The 20,651-nt window shown below is 40.2% G+C and overlaps 1 protein-coding gene across 1 annotated transcript in view; it reads left to right on the plus strand.

The window, feature by feature from the left end:
* The window catches only part of LOC126176416 (low-density lipoprotein receptor-related protein 4), a 646,448-nt gene that overhangs the window by 569,049 nt on the left and 56,748 nt on the right, over positions 1-20,651 (plus strand). The window contains exons 23-24 of the mRNA XM_049923573.1: positions 15,768-15,961; positions 17,370-17,673. Coding sequence (XP_049779530.1) covers positions 15,768-15,961; positions 17,370-17,673 — 498 coding nt within the window. The remainder of the gene's footprint in view (positions 1-15,767; positions 15,962-17,369; positions 17,674-20,651) is intronic.

Raw genomic sequence — 20,651 nt, forward strand, 5'->3', positions numbered from 1 at the left:
TGCACCATCCAACGCCCATAAATACTGTTCTTAAGCTCTTCTGGTCTCAAAACTCCAGGAATATGAGCCACAGTGATCCGCTACTGCAAGCAAGATGTTAACCACAGCACTGCTCAGCCCAGATTCCTTACCCGGCACAAAGGACGAGTTGCCACTTGCACGGCAACCTCACCTTCTCCACTCCACAAGGCTACTTCCTTAGCTGCGGGGCTTCCCCACATCTTTTACATTCAGCACTGCATTCCCTAACTATGGACCAAGTTATTTACAGTACATTATATAACACTAATTCCAGTAGTTATTTAAATTCCTGAGCACATTTTAAACAACATCGTTCAAAAATTTTACGTAACTGAAACATGTAGACATAGTGGGGAATTTCCATGATAGATTCAATACTCTACATAAGCAACACTACAAATTGAAGTAGAAATATTGATATTCATACAAAATAGGTCAAAAAAGGTGTTACATATGCCCCATGGTTCATTGATGTTTCCTGTTGGGGATACATCATTGAAATAACAATAACACCTAAACGGAGCCAAGAAAAAAAAAAAAAAAAAGAAAAAAGAAAGAAAAAAAAAAAGCAATATCACAAGAAATTTTAACACTTACATGTAATACATCCTATACCATAATTTTGAATTTACTAATCAATAAAACTGCAACACTGCTTCTAATAATAGCAGTCCATTCTTTGATATTTACATAAATATACAAACATATTTAAACTGAACTTAGTTTTCTTTTCTCACTGCCCTTATTTGAAACAGACAGCCCGTCTTTGAAAAGCATAGCAAAATGCATACAACACTAAGCAAGATAATAATCAAATAATTGTGCTGCCTGCAATAGCATTTGGCAGTTCATGTTTGCAAATATTTCAACACTCTATACACACTACTGACCATTAAAATTCCTACACCACGAAGATGACGTGCTACAGACACGAAATTTAACCGACAGGAGGAAGATTCTGTGATATGCAAATGATTAGCTTTTCAGAGCATTCACACAAGGTTGGCGCCGGTGGCGACACCTACAATGTGCTGACATGAGGAAAGTTTCCAACCGATTTCTCATACACAAACAGCAGTTGACCGGCATTGCCTGGTGAAACATTGTTGTGATGCCTCGTGTAAGGAGGAGAAATGCATACCATCGTGTTTCCGATGTTGATAAAGGTCGGATTGTAGCCTATCGTGATTGCAGTTTCTCGTATCGCGACATTGCTGCTCGCATTGATCGAGATCCAATGACTGTTAGCAGAATATGGATTCAGTGGGTTCAGGAGGGTAATACAGAACACCGTGCTGGATCCCAACGGCCTTGTATCACTAGCAGTCAAGATGACAGGCATCTTATCCGCATAGCTGTAACAGATCGTGCAGCCATGTCTCTATCCCTGAGTCAACAGACGGGGACGTTTGCAAGACAACAACCATCTGCACGAACAGTTCGACGACGTTTGCAGCAGCATGGACTATCAGCTCGGAGACCACCATGGCTGCGGTTACCCTTGACACTGCATCACAGACAGGAGCACCTGCAATTGTGTACTCAATGACGAACCTGGGTGCACGAATGGCAAAACGTCATTTTTTTCTGATGAATCCAGGTTCTGTTTACAGCATCATGATGGTCGCATCCGTGTTTGGCGACATCGCGGTGAACCCCCGTTAGAAGCGTGTATTCGTCATCGCCATTCTGGCATATCACCCGGCTTGATGGTATGGGATGCCATTGGTTACATGTATCGGTCACCTCTTGTTCGCATTGACGGCACTTTGAACAGTGGACGTTACATTTCAGATGTGTTACGACCCATGGCTCTACCCTTCATTCGATCCTTGCGAAACCCTACATTTCAGCCGGATAATGCACGACCGCATCTTGCAGGTCCCGTACGGGCGTTTCTGGACACAGAAAATGTTAGACTGTTGCCCTGGCCAGCACATTCTCCAGATCTCTCACCAACTGAAAACGTCTGGTCAATGGTGGCCGAGCAACTGGTTCGTCACAATACGCCAGTCACTACTCTTGATGAACTGTGGTATCGTGTTGAAGCTACATGGGCAGCTGTACCTGTGCACGCCATCCAAGCTCTGTTTAATTCAATGCCCAGCCGTATCAAGGCCGTTATTACCGCCAGAGGTGGTTGTTTTGGGTACTAATTTCTCAGGATCTATGCACCCAGATTGCTTGAAAATGTATCACATGTCAGTTCTAGTATAATATATTTGTCCAAGGAATACCCGTTTATCATCTGCATTTCTTCTTGGTGTAGCAATTTTAATGGCCAGTAGCGTATATCACATTATCAATTGGCTGCTCACTTTGGGTTTTGGCAGTCTATTTCAGATTTATGTTCTTGCCCCACTTTGGCAAGTCTTTTATACTGCCCACTCTGTATTTAAAGCAGTCCACGTTTCTTTTCAATTTAGCAACATTTGTCTTTAGTCATTTGAATGTAGGGTGTCACATATTTTACAACAATTTTTAGAATCTGAAACTTACAAGAAAGTATCAGCAATTTCATATAGGTACTAACATTTTTGTAAAGACATAAATTACAGATAAATACAGTACAGGTGTATTTCTTTTACTGTATAATATAAAATTTTTTCTGGTATCATTTCTCAATATACTTCATTTTCTCATTCCTAGGGACATACTGTTTGAGAGCCACTATGTTACGGACACCAAAGCGCTTCTTGGACTCTGGATAGATTAAATAGTATGCATTGTTGTGAGGTATAGTCTCCAATCTTGAACCTGGCAAAATTGAGATTCCTATTGAGCATTTTAAATCTCACTTCTGCTTTCTGCTTTGTTTTTTTCTTTCTTCTGGGCTAATCCCAAATCTGTATATGGTGGGAACCCTAGTTTTTCCTCAATTAAACATTTGCTCTTATTATTGAGCAGGATTTTCTCTGGTGTGAATCCAGTAGATTCATGAGGCAAGGTATTCATTACACTCTCAAATTTAGATTCAAATTGGAGGATCTGCACTAGCAGTATAGAAATGCAGAAAAAACAAGTCTGAAAACAGTTTACTGGACTCACCAAAACGAAACAATAATACAATCAAAAAGAACAACAGACTTGATCCCAACTGTGGACCATCCCAAATATAAAATAACAAATAATAATAGAAAAACCCATCTCTTCATGGGGAGAGATCACATTAAACAATTCTACAATGTCAAGATGTTTGTCGACTATACTAAGGCCGTCTGCAAGAGATTGGCCTGCTAGAAGAGGTGTCTGGCCATGGCTTCCGGGGTGGCAGCTAGGTATACTTCCAAGCGGTGCATCAAACTGCACTTTTCTGGCACCCTATCAAAGCCTGTTTTCAGATGTATGTGCCGGAATAATTTGTGATCACGTTCCTGGTGTATCAAAATAGTTCCTGGGCTAGCTGCGACCTTTGGTGAAGCTGTTCTGCGAGGCTCCACGAATGGGTAGCAATCCCTGGCAGCTGTTGGTGGAGACCTGGTGTTGTGTTGTGGCCGCTGGTAAATATTTGTGTTGACAACACAGATGACATAGATTTTCCTGGTGAATATACACCCTGTGATGCAGGCATCCTGTGTTGGTTGGACATGAAGTGGGATGCCGATGCAGTAGGCACTATGGTGTATGAACTGGGCAGCCACAGCAGACATCCCCCCCCCCCCCTCCCCACCCGGCGGTAGCACAACCCACCAACGATCATTATCACCCAACATGAGGAGGACCCCATCTCTGACAGACAGGTCCTGGCGGTGGTGTCAGTAGGCCCGGACCTCTGACTGTGGCAGCCGTCAACGGTCTGATGGCCACCCATGCTGAACATGGTGCATCAGTGCCTGGAGGGTCGGGTCATGTGCCATGCAATGTGCGACTGGCTTGGCATCCAGCAGTGCCTTAGCAGCGGCATCATTGGGGTGGAAACAGGCAACCATATCAGCATTGAACTCAGGGTCGGCGCCCACCAGGAGACAAGAGAGAAGACCCGTGTTGGCATGGAGAGCTGTGACCTGAAAATGGTTGTCGTAGGAATATGCCGCGAGGAACAATGCCCAGCACTGGAGGTGGCGAGCAGTCCTCGTGGGGATGGTGGAGATAGCACTGAACATGAGACCAGAGGCTTGTCCTTGAAGTATAAGGTGAAGCAACTGCCATAGATGAAATCGTGCAATTTCTTAAACCCAAGATGATGATCAAGGCATCCTTCTGAATTTGGCTGTAGTTACACTGAGCCAGGGATAGCAGCTTGGTGACAAAGGCCACCTGGCACTCAACTCCATTGATGATGTGAGACAAGGTGGCCCCCACACCATAGTCTGCCGCATTGGCAGCCAAGGTGGGGCCATATGGGACAAGGCAAGCTGGGGTTAGGAGAGAAGACTTCAGATGGCAGAATGCCCTATCACTAGCCGGCGACCAGTCCCAGGTAAAATTCTTACAGAGGAGGCAGTGAAGGGGTTCCGCCAGAGCTGCGGCATGTGGGATAAAATGGTGGTAGTAACTGAGTTGACCCAGGACTGACTTGAGCTGGGAGATGTCCTTCAGGGGCAGTAGCTGCTGGATAGCCTCAACATACTGGGGCGTTGGTCTAATGCCGTTAGTGCTCAAAACATGGCCGAGGTAGGTCACCAGAGGAACAGAAAAAAAAGACATTTCTCCTTGTTGCAACATAAGCCGGCACCCTGAAGAACATGTAAGGGGCACCGGATGTTCCAGGCAAGTCCGGGGTGGAGACACGCCAGCAACTTAGATGTCATCAAGGTATTTAGCTGTTCCCAGAATGTCTTTTGTCAGTGTTTCCAAATAGCCCCAGAAGATGGCTGGAGTACTAGTGACCTGAACAGGACTCAACCAAATTCAACTGGAGGTAGGTTCCCGCAGGTCAATTTTGGCAAACACCTTGCTGCCAGCCAACCTAGGCAGGGTGTCTTCAACCCTGAATATGGGATAGGAGTCAATAACAGACTGAGCATTGACAGTGGCCTTAAAATCCCCACAAACGTAAAGAGATCCCTTCGGCTTCTCAAGGATCATGATGGGTGTAGCCCAACGACTGTGGTGGACCAGGTTCAGGATGCCCTCAGCCTCTAGGTGATGAAGCTCCTGCTGTAGTTTCACGTGGAGGGTGAACGGTACCAAGCAAGCCTTGTGGAACTTTGGGACCACTGAATGGAGGGGTTTGATATGGGCTTCGACCCTGAGACCCTTGGAGATGTGGCAGAGAACACGTCTGGTAAGTCATCCAGAAGCTGCGGCAAGTGATTGTCTGCCAACAACGACTGGACGGTCGGGACCGAGTCATGTATCTTGAGGCCCAGTAAGGGAAAAAGATCCATTCCAAATAAGTTGGTGGCCTCGGGGGCGGCGAGAAATAAAACTTGGGCTGTGACATCGTGAGTGAAGTACTGGACCCAAGCCAAGAACAACCCCTGCAGTTGGATGACATCATTGCTGTAGCTCTTCAGGGAAGTATGGAATGGAAGAAGCAGCAGTGAACCCAACTGACAGTGGGAAACTCCATCGATGATGGTGGTGGAGGACCCCGTATCCATTTGAAAAAGGAGAGGAGTGCCGTCCAACTGCACAGTCAGAGTGACCGCTGCCGTCATTGCGGAAAAACCGACTGAAAGAAGGTAATTGGCAGTAGTGGGTCCATCTCATCCACCACAGAGTCGGAGGTGCCCATAGCAGTGTGGTCCAAGGCCATCAACAATGACAACTGACAGACCTCGGCTTTGTGACCCCGCTTTCTGCAGGCCGAACAGGTCACCCTCTGGAAGCCTCAATCTTGCCTCTGAAGTGTGACAAAGCATTGACTACAGGAGGGAAACTGTTGTCACTGCCACTGCAGCTGCTGCTGCTGTGGCCACTGCCCTGCTCCTGAGGGGCAGAAGACCTGCACCAGGGACTGCAGCATGGAAGCAGAGTGAAAGGACTGCTCATGAGCACAGATAATGGATAAACGGGTGTCTAAAGAGGGATCTTTCAGCTTCAGAAGATCAGACCATAAGGGATCATCAGAGGCATGGACAAGAATCATATCATGAATGAGTTCCAAACCATAAGACTGCTTGCAATGGGGGTTGCATCAGAAAAAATGACAGTCACAGGAGAGACCTTGCAGTCCCTGTATGATTGCGAGGAAGCTTCTGTTAACAGAACTCGTGACATGCTGTCACCATGAGGACCTGAGAGTCAAAACAATCCAGTAGACTAGAAGTCAATACCTCGTTGGAGAGAGCATGAGGTTCTGCTTCGGGATGCAACTGTTGCAGAAGGTGATACACCTCTGAGCCCACATAGGCAAGAAAAAATGCACAACGCTGAATGTCACCAGTGAGCACAATGCTGAATGTCACCAGTGACATCATGAGCAATAAAGTGTTGCTCCAGACGAGCCACATAGCTGCCCCAAGTCCCAACGGATTTGTTGAACTTGGGAAATGCAGGGGGCGCAGCACGGCACCTCTGAAGTGGGCAAGCTGGGTGGGACCCCTGCATAGGCACCCCACAGAGGGGAAGGGGGGGGGGGGGGGTGGACATTGCCTGTAAACACTGAATACTGAGCTCGTTCATATGTTGCACACTTTCCAACAGTGCTTCGACTCGCGCTGAGGGTTCATCAACACCTGGAATACCATCTGCCATAGCAGACAACAACCGAGCAGATGCGGGAAACTCTTAAACCAACTTGTTGCCAGTGAAATATCTGTGCTAGCAGAGTAGAAATGCTGAAAACACAAGTCCAAAACAATTTATTGGACTCATCAAAATGAAACAATAATACAATCTCCAAAAAAACAACAGACTCTCTCCCAACTGCAGATCGCCCCAAATATAAAATAACAAATAATAATAGAAAAGACCTGCCTCTTCAGGGGGAGAGATCACAATAAAAAAATTCTACAATGTCAAGATGTTTGTCAACTGTGCCAAGTCTGTCTGCAAGAGATCAGCCACCTAGAAGAGGCATCTGACCATGGCTGCCAGGGTGGCAGCTCTGCATGCTTCCAAGCGGTGCATTGAACTGCCCTTTGCTGGGAATGCGCCACCCTATGAAGCCTGTTTGGTACATGTGTCTGATGGAACTATTTGTGATCATGTGCCTGGCATATCAAAGTAGTTCCTGGTCTAGCAACCTCTGGCAAAGCTGTTCTGCAGGCTTTGTGAATGGGTCGCAGTCCCTGGCTGCCATTAGTGGAGACCTGGTGTTGTGTTGTGGCTGCCGCTAAATATTTGTGTTGACAACACAGACAACGTAGGTTTTCCTGGTGAATATATGTCCTGTGATGCATGCATCCCATGTTGGTTGGACGTGAAGTGGGACGACGATGCAGTAGGTGCTATGATGTATGAAGTGCGCAGCCACAGCACAAATATGACCCATGCTCATTGGTTATGGTGGTAATAGGTTCTACATAACCTTCCTAATTCCCTTGCAGACCACCTATGTCAGGTGGTTTCTTCAGTTTCTTGAGTTAAAAGTTTTTAATTACTTGAACTCTTCATTGAAATGGCATTGTATCATCAGGTGTTTCCTTCTTTCTTTCTTTGTTGAGTAATGACGTCAGAATTTTGTTTGGAAACATCGTCATTTGTTGGTACAACGTTGCAGTTAGTTGCATCTTCATTGGTTTCAGGTATACCAAAATCTTTGTCTTCCGAGCAGTCATCCAGATCTGACCATTCTATTTCACTTTCTTGTTCTAACATGAAAGTTTTTCTAAGACAGGCATTAAGTTCATTTTTTGACTTCTCATCAGATCTTAATTCAGGCTCGCAGTTTTCTTCTGATGAGCCATCATCCTCATCAGCTCTAATAACATCCACAATTATTTCATACTTCGTATAATCTTCATGTATTCCAGATCACATAGACAATTGTCTATATTTTCATAGTCTTCAAATTCCTGCGTTTTGATAGCATTAATGCTGAGGATTTTGTCCTCCAACATCCTTGTATCCATAACTACCTTTTTATTGGCTGCACATGAACATTGTGCTGCACTTTTTATTTCCTCCTTATTTTTGGGTCATGTCACCTTATTGATGTCCCTGTTATCTCTCCTACCTTCAGCTAACTTTTTGGTCACATATGCTTTTTTAAAATCCTCCTATTCACATTGTGTGAGACCCCTATACAGATTGTCCATCTGCACACACCATTTTGTCACCTCTGAAAACTCTTTTTCAGCAGTTACATTACTATTTGTACTGTTACTCGTGCCTTCTCATGCGTCTATGAATCTTTCCTCTCTTTCCTCGACTATGGAACTATTATATGCTGTAGCGGTTTCACTTCTATCTACTGTGACATTTACATTCTGTTCTGCCACCTCATACACAGCTTCTCTTGGAACAGCACAGGTCGTTGCTCTCTGATAGCTTATAAGTTTGCTAATGCCATGCCTGCTGCCTGCTATCAGGAAATTACCATAACGTGCACCTGTCGTAGGTGTTGCATCAGTATTCAGTGATTATTTTGCTTAAAGTTAGTTTTTCTGGGCCAGTAATTTCTTTCCGTGTCAGTTAGACCTTCAACATCAGTGGTATTCAGTTTTCCATATCGCTCTGGTGTGCATTTTGTATGGAAAAGCCTCTACCTCGACTGACAGAGTTTCCTCTCCCTCTTCCTTTACCTCTACCTCTTTGAATCACATTGATGCGATAGCCATCATTGCCTTTTGTTTGTTATGATTACAGATGTTACTGTTAGAATTATTCTGGCAGTTATCCCTGTTTCCTTGCCAGTGGTCTTCATCTTTTATCCTTTCTAAGAATGCTAAGAAGCTTCAGTGGTTGTTTTCTACATATCTTTTAGAATCTTCTGGGGGATTTTTCCACAGTTCCCAGATAATTTCTGATTCTGATCGTCTACTTCTTAAGTGTGTCAACTTCCAGTACCAGTACTCACAGAAATCTCTTAAAGAATTCCTGCCCCTATTAATATGAAGTTCAGCCAAGATAAACTCTCACCATAAGCAATTCTGCTTTTGTTCAGATCAGTATTCTTCTTTGAATTTTTGTTTAAATTCATCAAAAGTTATTTGTTCAGTATTCAGATTAATTCCCCCATGCTTGGCATCACCTGCCAAGGCACAAATCTTTATCTGTTTATCTTTTCCTGATCAGATAAATAATCAGAAAAAAATTCTTTCGTAATTTTTTACGAAATCTAATGGATGCCATCCATTATTTTTCTTGATGGGATCAAACCTTTCCTCACCTTCCAACAATTTGTTAAGAGGTGTTCTGTTAATAATGACACCACGCCTGTCTCTTATTTTACATTCGAGGTCAGAAATTTTTCCTTGAATTTGCGAAGTGTTTTGATCACACTTCTGTATCCATCAACAACTTGTTTACTTAAAATTTTTTTGGAATCTGAAACTGTTCTTCTCAAATGTGAGATTTCGTTCTTGCACTCGCCAACTATTTCAGTTTTCAGACCAAAAGTTTTTTCATCCGCTTTCATCACTACCAAAGGCTTTATTTTTTTTAGATGTTAATGATTTCAACATCAAACATTTCATTAATATCATTAATTTGTCCTGGCATGCTCATTTTTCATTTTTGTAATTAATTCCATTTTTCATTTCAGTAACAGTAAAACTTAAAGTACCTACTTTTTGGTCTACCTGTTCAACCTGTTGACTTAATTTTGTGTTATGAAAATTCATTTGACTTTTGAGATGGCAAACCTGTATTTTAAGCTGGCTTTCAAGATGGATACCTTGGGTTGCAATTCCATTGTCAAGACCACTGATTTGTGTTTCCGTTTGATCTGACGACATCTTTTGTGTTTTCACTTGATCAGACAACATTTTTAAACAGTCAATCACTCTCAACAGTTGTCTACTTTCTTGTTCTACCAAATTTTTGAGCTCTGACTCTACCTCATATGCTTCTTTCGGTTCTTTCCGTATTTGTGGCCAATCAAACATATCAACTGATTCGTTCACATAACTGTTACCATCTACCAAGTCCTCATCATTTGCATCCTCTATTTTTTCTTGTTTAATTTGTGACAGTCTCAACATTTTGATCTGTTCATTTACATGTCCATGATCTTGCGTGGTACACTACCATTCAATTAGCCTGATGAGTGTCCCTTGCAAATCACTCGAGAGGATAGTTTGCTTCAGATTATGTTGGGTACTCGAACCTCGGGGCCTTCTGCCCTGTATCAGTGTGACTTCTGGGCAGGACAATCACCAACTGCCCATTTACTCAGATTGGAAACAACCTTCTGAAAGGCTTTTACTAACCTCCAGCACCTCATTTCGGTCTTCTTTGACCTACATAGACATACTACATGGCTTGGTGCCATCAAAGTTTAGTTACCCTCCATGACTGGCACTTCCGTGGCCCCCTTCTGAATTCTATCCTTGAGTTTTTGTCTCACCTGCTCTTCCAGGTTCGAGTTGTCACTTCACTCAGTGCCCCTCAGATTCAGAAGAAAGGTACCGCACAGAGTGTCACACTCTTCTTCATAGCCATCAATGGGTTTGTAACCTGTTGGACCCGTGGTTACCCCAGCATTGTACGTTGATAATTTTTGCACCTGGTGCAACTCCCACTCAGTAGCATCTGCTCATAGCAATAAACTTCACACAATCAAGGAGTCTACTGCAGTTTGGTGCTCTTCCTTCTGCTCCTCTCGGAAGGAGTCTACTGTTTTATGCCATCTATGCATTGATAATACCAGGCTCACCCATTGTTTCCTCCTGTGTAATGAACCACCACCATAATGCGGTTGTGGAGCCAGACTGACAGTATCCCACATAGTGCTGGAATTTCCCCTTCTTTTGGCCATTCCTGCTCAGTTTAGTCTTCCCGAATCCTTAATTTTATTATTAGCAGATGATTCATGGATGGTTGAAGTGGTCCTCAGTTTCCTCCGTGAAAGTGATTTTTATTTTCAGGTGTAATGTTTTGCTTGACCCTCATGGACAGTCCACCTTGTTTGCAGTTTTTAGATTTGGTCTCACCTTTTATGCCTTTTCTGTGTGGGTTTTAATTTAATTATTTTATAATTTGACTCCCCTAACTGGATTCATCCACTTTTAGCGGATGCTCTTTCTTCTGTGAGTAACTTCAGAATTACTGGAGTGATGCTCTCACTGTTTGGTCCCATAAACGCTAATAATTAGTCAATCAAGCCTCAGCAATGAATTTCAGGAATTGCAACTGGGCAATGCATTTCAGGAATTGCAACTGTCTCACCGCAAGTACATTGTACAGTCTGGTGTTTTATGGACATTTTATTTGTTCTAGTACATTTTGGCACTTCAAAAGTAGTTTATATGTTAGATAGTATGGACGATAAGGAGACAAAAATTGGGTCAGTCACTGGAATACTCATATATGTACTCATATATTTCTCAAAAGAAGAATTACACAATACATTTAAATAATAGATAAACACAGTGCATAATAATGGACAGTAGCGAACATAGTAGAACCAACATTTTATAGGCGGTCACCTACAGTGTTGGTTTATGCAATTCTTCCCTGCCCTATGCACTTCTTTCAAGAGACCTACTTTTTCCTGAGGTTTTTTCTGAAATCAATGAAGGTATTTTGAATCTTTCTTGCAACTCCAAGAATATGCGTATTTGTTTTTCACCAAATGTGCTTCGTTTTATTGAAATAAAACATCAGTGGTCTTAATGAAACACATATACGTTTTGGCTTGCTTTCTCCATCCAAACTCAGTTCATTACAAAAGATGTTTATGTTAGTAGTTAAGATTTTTACGCACATCAAGGAACACCATCTGCTTGCAAGTTTTTTTTAGATATTTCCTCATTTGCACTATTGTTTCTTGTACCATAGCTGCAAAGACAGACTGCCTGCATACATCATAACTTACTGTTGAGATCTCAAAATTTGTCAGGAAAAAATGCTAAAAAATTTGTAATGCAAAATTCTAAAACTTATATGGAAATCAGAGAAATATCAGGGAATTTTACTTGGAGGAACTTGTGGCAACCCTGTTACTACATTGTAAAAATATTGTTTTTCTTCTAATTGACTCTTAGGTCAAAGTTTCTTCACCAATAACTATTTAAACATTAATATCTTCTATTGCAGTTACATGTCTCTTTTTATTGTGTATATGTATCATTCTGTCTTTCTCAAGTATAATCTCGCATAGCACATTGAACTACAAAGTCCCAAAATTCATTGTTAGCATTTGCCCACTAACTGCTTAGTGAAAGTCACATAATCATCTGATAGCCAACAGGCTTTTTGCTCTAGCTCACCTTGTACACCTATATAAAGGGTGGTCAGAAACAGTGTGAAAAACATGTAAGGGTGTTGCAGGGAACGTTATACTGAGAAATAACTGTTAAGAAAAAAATTTCATAGATTGCACCATTTCTGAGGTATTTACCATTGGAGTTAGCCAATCAGTTCGTCACGTGGCAAATTCAAGCAGCCTGCTTGAGTCAGTGTTGCCAAACATATTCTTTGTTTGGTTTCCTCAACCCAAAAAAATGTAGATTTTTCTTACTTAACATAAATTTTCACTTCAAAAAAGGCACATTTTAATTGGCAATGAGCATTTTAACAAGCAGTAACTCACAGCCCCATATATGTCTGTGCATTACCACATTTTACTGCATGCAAGTGCTTGAAATTGTGCTGTGTACTGGACATACCTGATCAAATCTGTGGAATGTGGTGATTCAAACTAAGATTAACTGAAGATTAACAATACTGTTCCACTGATAAACCTGAAATAACAGAGAGCTATTGGGAATTGTATTGTCTGACAATTTTCTGAAAACTGCTTTACACTGTTGAAAATTTTTTTATCGAGAGGCTGGATCACACTATTAGTTCCGGGTGGGATCCAAATTGCACTAATAGTCTTCTCATTGTCCTCCTAAAGATAGGGGTGTCATAAAGTCCAAGCCAGTAGTCCAACAAAAGCAATGAATTATTTTATGCAAATGGGAGGAAGACATTTTGGAAAATGATTCTCTCCCATTTTTCCAGATCGTGCTACATTGATTACAAGGTTTTACAAGTAAATGGACCATTTTTAAATTTTTGGTTCTAATTTGCTTTGATGTTTCTGAAGACAAATATAAAACTGTGGGAAATGCAGTTGGCACACAGATCATGCACAAAACCTGACTAATTGAATTTATACACAACATTTTAGGAGATAGAAAGAAGCTTCATCTTCATGTTAGATATGAATTTTTCTATAGTATTACCTATTAGTGACATCTCTGCAAGTTTACTCGATAAACTTCATACTTTTATGACTTCCGTTTCTGAATAATTCTCTGGCTCTGTTTAACAAGGTTGAAGAAGCCTGGAAATCAGTAAGTTTCATGTCACTTGCAATTCAGAACTGCAGTCTCATAGATCTTCCTTGGTAAAGGTGCATTTAGTCTCACAAGCAGTTCTAAATATTTCAAATAAGTTTCCTTTCACACTTTTGTGATTTTCTTTTTGGTGCATATGTCATACTTCATGTAAATCTTGCTTCCATTTATACAGTTTATGTTTTGATTTTTCAAATGAAACTGGCTTTGCACACTGCTTAAGTTTAAGTGTTTTCTCCCTCCTTTGTTTAACCAAAAAGTTTGCAGCCTTTGCTTTGTCAGTGAAAGATGTTGCTGTACACTTTTCCTTTGGGCTTGGAAGATACTTAGTTTTTGTTCTGAATGTTTCCACAATTTTTAACAAAATGTCAACATCATTTGAATGAATGTTTAAGGAATTAGCTAATAAATAACACACATGTAGGTCTTCAGAAGAAGTAGGTGATTTCAGTTGCATATTACATTCTTCGTAGTTCATCTTTGCAAGGTTGAAGACATAATTGGATTCCACATTACTGTGAACTCCGGAAGCTGCACAAAGACAGATACTTTTAACAAACATATACTGTATGAAGGAATCACAAAGAAAAGTAATTCAATTTTATATCCATCATTAACATTTAGCTTTTATATCCATTGTTAACATTTGGCGATACCACTAAGGCAACTGCTAATTATTACAGATATTAAATGAATTGCAAATTCAAACAGTTAGTAACTGTGAACAATTGTATCAAAGAAACCATCAAATAAAAGTGAAATTTGCCTTACAAATTATGATCACAATGTGCTGTGTTATCTGTTTACTGATATACCATTAGCCAAGGATGTGTGCCTGCCATCGTTTGCATGCGCTGTGTACTAGAGCCACAGCGGGGGTGTATTTTCCTCCAGGCACCTGGCGAGCTATGAATTTGGCAAACTTCAACATTAAAACAAAGCTTGCAATGTGTTTTAAAAGCTAAAAGTCTGGCATTGTGTTTCTGTCAGCATATTCTTTCAGTATAAAAAATTTGAGGGCTGGTTTTGACATGTCAGTTTGGACTGTCCCCTTGTTAGAAAGTGTAATGGATAATTGTTGATAGTGGCTCAGAGTATGTGTCAGAAATGGTGGGCAACATCTTCTGAATTTTATCTTCAGTTCTTCCACATGTAACCATTAGTGTTCCTGTGCTTGACTGCATGCATATATCTTGTTTTCTTTATATGCATATCAATTGCATCTTGCAAACAGACCAAGTTATTTATAAAGAAATCATATGATTTCTGTACCCCGCCCTTGTCTAGTTTAAAGTGCAGATAAGTGAGCAAGTTGACTGATATTCTGTAGATTTCCCACAGGAATGTGGTTTCAAAATGATAATACAACAGTGTACACAGTAAGACCACAGTGCCAGTGTTAAATCACATCAGGGTGATGGGCAGTAGCAAGGGGCAGTTCACAACACGATGCACCAGCCATCTGCATCATTCTGGCAGTATTGTCTGCTGAGTGCACTTTGAGGCATGCATAGAACATTTAGCATTGATTTTCATGCCAGTGAAGGAATGATGAGTTCATTGTGTGTTACATAATGCAAACACAAGTATTATGTTAACAAATTATGGCAACAGTTTCATTTATCAAGAGAGTGTTAGAAGCAGGAACAATGTCCCAATATGAGCATATGCCAATGTTATTAGCTGGAGGAGAGAACTCCTGCATGTGCTGCGGAACAGAGGGGAAAAAAGCATAAATACGCCACTGAAAAGTATTTTCCATCTCTTTCTAAACAGAATGCTCGACACACCTGCCTTCTTTCTTCAAACATGATTCACTTAGTCTTGCATAATTAAATTCTGTGAGTCCAATGTTAGAAGTGTTTGTGATGTAACTTAAAGAAAATGAGATACATAACTTTTTATAAAACATTAAGGATTGATCTAGGGAAATGTGAAAACAAAATGCAAAAATTGAAAGCCTAAAAGGAAAATTTGTATTTGATGTACTCCAGGAGATAAAAGTGTAAAAAAACAAACCACTTGGGAGTTTGTGTGTGCCAGGCAGGGGGGGGGGGCAGGGGGGGCAGATGTATGTCTTGTGTACATGCAAGAAAATCTGTTGTAATCTGTGATGATATGGTGAGTACACATGGAAAATCATTGGTCATATGCTGTTTCCAAGACTACAGCAAGATAAAAGAGACTCTTGATTAAATAAGCAAAGAATGATTGATTGCACTATATAGATGTAATGTCTTTTTGTGAACAAAGAATTACATGGATCAGATTTTTAGTGGCAAAAAAAAATTCTAATTATTCAAATTATTTTGTGTCTGGGATTCAATTTTTTGCAGACTTCCATTGTATGAGCCTAATGTTTGAAGCATTTATGTTATAGCATTTTATTTGTTTTCTATATTGCAGATATACTGGACTGATGCAGGCCGCAATAGCATAGAAGTAGCGGAACTAGATGGGCGTAACCGAAAAGTGCTAGTGTGGTCAGGGCTTGAATCTCCTAGAGCCATAACACTTCATTATAGTAGAGGTCTTATGTACTGGTCCGACTGGGGCAAGAATGCCAGAATAGAACAAGCTGACATGGATGGGAGGAACAGGTATCCTCATATAAAATTCATAGTATTTACTGTTTTCACTAACCACCTTTGTCATATAGTTCAGCAGCCTGACAGTTATGTAAGAGAAGGTCCAGATATTTGCATGACACACACACAAACACACACACACACACACAAACACACACACACACACACACACACACACACAATGATTACAAAAAAAATTCTTCAGTGCGTATGTGGAGTTTGTCCTTCTAATGCTGCTGCATATTCAGTGCTGTAAATTTTTTGTGCCATGAATCTGATGTAGAATGTTCATAGTAATCTGTACAGCTTTTTAATTGTTAAGAACACTTTTGACACAGGGTGTTCCTTACAGGCAAAAGGAAAAGATAATATTTTAGTTGTGTCATTTTAAATGTACTTTTAATTTGCTATGGGACAATATATATTTACAGATATATTTGAAGGTTATATGTACAGTTGACAAACAGAAAAATAAAAAAAAATCTGTTTGTTTCAGAAGTTAGTATTAGTAGTAGTAGTAGTAGTAGTAGTAGTAGTAGTTATTGTTCTAAAGAATGATACACAAATGTCAGATATTTACTTCATGAGATTGCCCTAACCAATTCTTCACATGTTATACTAGAAGTGTATAATGACATGTGAACTACTTTGGACTCAATCCTCCTACCCCTCTTCTCCAACTACTCTTCTAAGCTTTAGATTTCATTGGGTGTTGTTCTTCAGATTTAGATATTATGGTGTGAAAATGTGAGGGGGTGAGGATATGGAAAGGTATATGTCTATTTTCCTCAAAGTAAACTGAACACATTGTTTCAAAAGCTTAAGATGATAATGTTAGTACTCCAAATGACAGCAGTACACAGTTGTGTTCACATAGTCTTCTGCTTTCATTTTAACATAAATAGACTGTGTGCTGTAAGTGTGAAGATAGTGGAGCATTTTCTGCTCAGTGGCTGCTAAAATGCTGAATATTCTACATTTTTGTTTTATTGTCAGTAATATCCTCAAACTGCCATAATGAACAATCATAGTTTAGACTGATCCTCTCGGCACACCACAAAAGATGGATTGGAAACAGCTTCAGAAGTGCCAGAGAATGTGATGACTCTTAGAATTTACACCCATCATGAAACAATGCAAAGAAATTTAAAATTGTTCACAGTTGTCAGAATAAGACTAAATGAATAGTCAGAAATCTTTGTACTCTTTAAAACTACAGCATTTACTACATAGAAATTTTACAATTTTATATTCATATTTTAGTCTAAGCCATTAGAACACTTTTTTCATAAAATTTCATTCATTATTCTCTTTTAGGAAAAAAATATTTTGTTGTCTCTTTCTTTCTTGCTTTTGTAAATTATGCCTCTTTGAAAGCTCATTAACAACAGTCAATGACATGAGGAACTATTTCTTTCAGGAAGACATTGATATCAGAGGGACTAATATGGCCAAATGGCCTTGCAATAGATCGTCCAGAAAATCGTCTATACTGGAATGATGGAAAACTCAATACCATTGAAAGTTCAGATCTAGATGGCAATGATAGACGTGTCATTGTTAGCGATGTCCCCCATCCATATGGATTAGTGATCATGGGGTCACATATATATTGGACAGATTGGGAGACTGAGGCCTTACATCGAGCTGACAAGCTAACAGGCTCTGGAAATGTTAAAATTAGAGAGAAGTTGGAAGGGCTGATGGACATAAGATCTGTGCAGGTTAGTACATAAGCAGTTTTTGAAAACATCGAGGTACAAATAAGTAAATGTGATTTGCTCGGATGCTGTATTAAGGTAAATCAGATTTATTACATGTGCGTCTAATTTTGTGTGCATACTGTGTAAAATTTTATCATTTGAATGAAGGAACACTGTATGTTGACATAAACAAAATAAATGTACTTTTCATCATTTCCTGCTGTCCCTCCTAGTACTTACCAAGACAAGGAAAACAGATGCTGGGAAAATCAGAAAAGTTCCTCTATCTCAAGTTGCTCTCTGCATTAAGCTCAGCTAGTTTGGGCACCCTTAATTGGCTGCTGCTCAACACCACCAGTCTTCTATTATCATAAACTCTGGGCATGGTTCAGTGAGCACTGTTGAGCACCAGACAGTGAATGTGTCTTGATATGTGCCTGAACCAAATTTTATCAGGCTTACCCGGGAAAGCATTGCACTATTTGTGTATACCTGTAGTTCCCCAGCTACTTGGGACATATAATTCCCCAACTACTAATGAAGTCAGACTTGGAGCCTTTAAGTTCAAAACCAAAATATTGCAATGGAATGGGTGTACCATAGTTAATAATTAACCCCCAATGACTCAAGAAGTTAGTCCTCCTGAGTAGTCTTTTCCAAATATTTGACTGAAGATAAATAATATTGTTTCAAAGCATAATCATTGTTGGATGGAGACAAAGAAGACACTTTTGTGAATTGACACAGAATAGAGTCAAATTTCTCCTAGAGATAAGTAATGTCTCTCTCCTAGTGTACCTTTTACTGCTGTAGTAGTTACCACATTAAATCTGCAGGAACCTTCTGTATCTTATTTGCATTTAATCTGAGGCAAGATGTATGATGCGAAATATCATGCTTGTAAACCTAGATAGTTATGGTGAGGGTGGACAGATGATGGTGTTAAAAATATAATATGCAGACTGAAAGGAATAGACAGACAACTGGAGAAGTCTGGTGCCTTTATTTTGATATTTAACTCTACTATCTTAACTGAATGTGTCAAGGCATGTGTGGAAGCAGGCTTGTATATTGCAATCCCATTCATGGTAGAAGGGCCTGAATAAAGGTCACATTATACTCACAAGTATAGATCATGCCAATAGCAGGAAATTTGTCCTGGAGCACATCATTGTGCATTAATAGTTCAGAAAGCATCCAGCTGAAAATAGAGACTATTGTGTGTTTGCTATAGATACATTAAAAGTAGATGCATTCACACAGGCACCGGCAGTGGACATATCTACCATCACTTGTTGATGAAAATGTTCATGTAAAGCGTACCTCTCTAGTATACTGATACTAGTTCGCCAGTGTGCCATTCTCTCCAAAGTAATGAAAAACATTTTAAGTACAAAACCCACCACAGTTCCACAGTCTTCAACCTAAAATAATTTATCCATGTCTGTATTTCAGACATCACAACAAAATGTCTGCCAAGACATCTGATTACATGCTTTATTTTTTTATCTCATGATGGCGAATATGTATGGGTTATTAAGGCCATTTACATCTTGTGCAGTCCATGTCGCCAAAGGGAATATGCTGCAATAGAGAAAACCATCTGCTGTTCCTGTCTTAAAAGACTACAAGCTTCACAGGAAAGAAAAGGTTACTGGGTAAAGAGCAAAGTTGTCTGATTATGTTTGTCAAAGCCACTTGTCACAACTCATCCACCTAACTCCATACCAGCTTACAGGCAGTTACCATAACTTTACATTTGCTCCAAAAAACCATCACTTTATCTGCAATTATCAGCTTCTTGACAGGACTAGTCATGTTGAAATGAACAAACCACTATTAACCATTTTTCTATGTAGCTTAATCTACCAGGAATACCCAGTCCATGAAGCTGCCAAAATGGGCAGTAAGCATAGTAAAGTGCATGTTATGTAGCAGAGTTTCTGTATTTGAATCAAACTCAGTATCCAAGAGGTGGATGAGCAAATTAGAAATGTTATGCCATCCTCAAATCATCTGTTTGGAGAAGGAAAAAGCCCTTTCCCCAGTGGGATGATAAGAGTCTCTCTGTCACAGAACCTAGCACCTTCCATTGCCCTGCTGGTGATGGCTCAGAGACTAATCAAATAAACACAAAATATTCATAAGGAGACTTCCAGAAATACTGCAGTCATTTGGCTGCATTCATCATTTAAGGAATTTCACAAGGAAGATCTCTGCTGAAGATAGGTGACCATTTCACAGTTAAACTACATACTGGAGAGCTGATTACCTCTCCGCCCAGTATATCCCAGGCAATATCAGATACTTTTGTTGTAGTATATTAGGTAGCAAAAAATGTGAAATATGATTTATTTGACAGATAATCTCCCATTTTTCAAACATTTAATTTGTTACACAAGAGTTTCATGTGAAACATATGCCCTCTGCCCCCTCCCACAATACATTAAAATATATCATCAGGACTGCCATCAATCTGTCAGGCAACCATGAAAACTGTGGTTTCACATGTCCCCTAGTTCACAACAGCATCTCTTCCCTAAAGTTGCCAGGAGGAGACTTGCCACAACAAGAATTTTTCCAGATAAAAAGTCATATGTATATGGCAAGTTTAGTTGAAATTGCTACAGGTATTCCAGAGTTATGTTTGCGTGTGACATTTTACTACTCATGCAGAGATGCTGTGTGTGTATTAGCGTACCTCCACAGTATCTTCTTTTTCCTAGATGGAAGCCTTATGTGTGCCAAATTTGATTGAAATTTCTCTATCTATTCTACAGTTATGCATACATGTCACTCACTTCTCTCCTCTACTCTGTACCCTTTGCCTTAATAGTGCCAGGTGTGTCCCAGTTCTACAGTAATTTTTTTGAAAGAGGTAGTTCATATGTGTGCTAAGTTAGGTTGAAGTTGCTGTGATCTACAGAATTATCTTTTACGTATCACCTCTTTCTGTGGCCACCCCTGCCTCTAAGAGTTAAATTGCATCAGAAATGAAC

Source organism: Schistocerca cancellata, chromosome 3, assembly GCF_023864275.1.
Source record: "Schistocerca cancellata isolate TAMUIC-IGC-003103 chromosome 3, iqSchCanc2.1, whole genome shotgun sequence".
Classification (NCBI taxonomy): domain Eukaryota; kingdom Metazoa; phylum Arthropoda; class Insecta; order Orthoptera; family Acrididae; genus Schistocerca; species Schistocerca cancellata.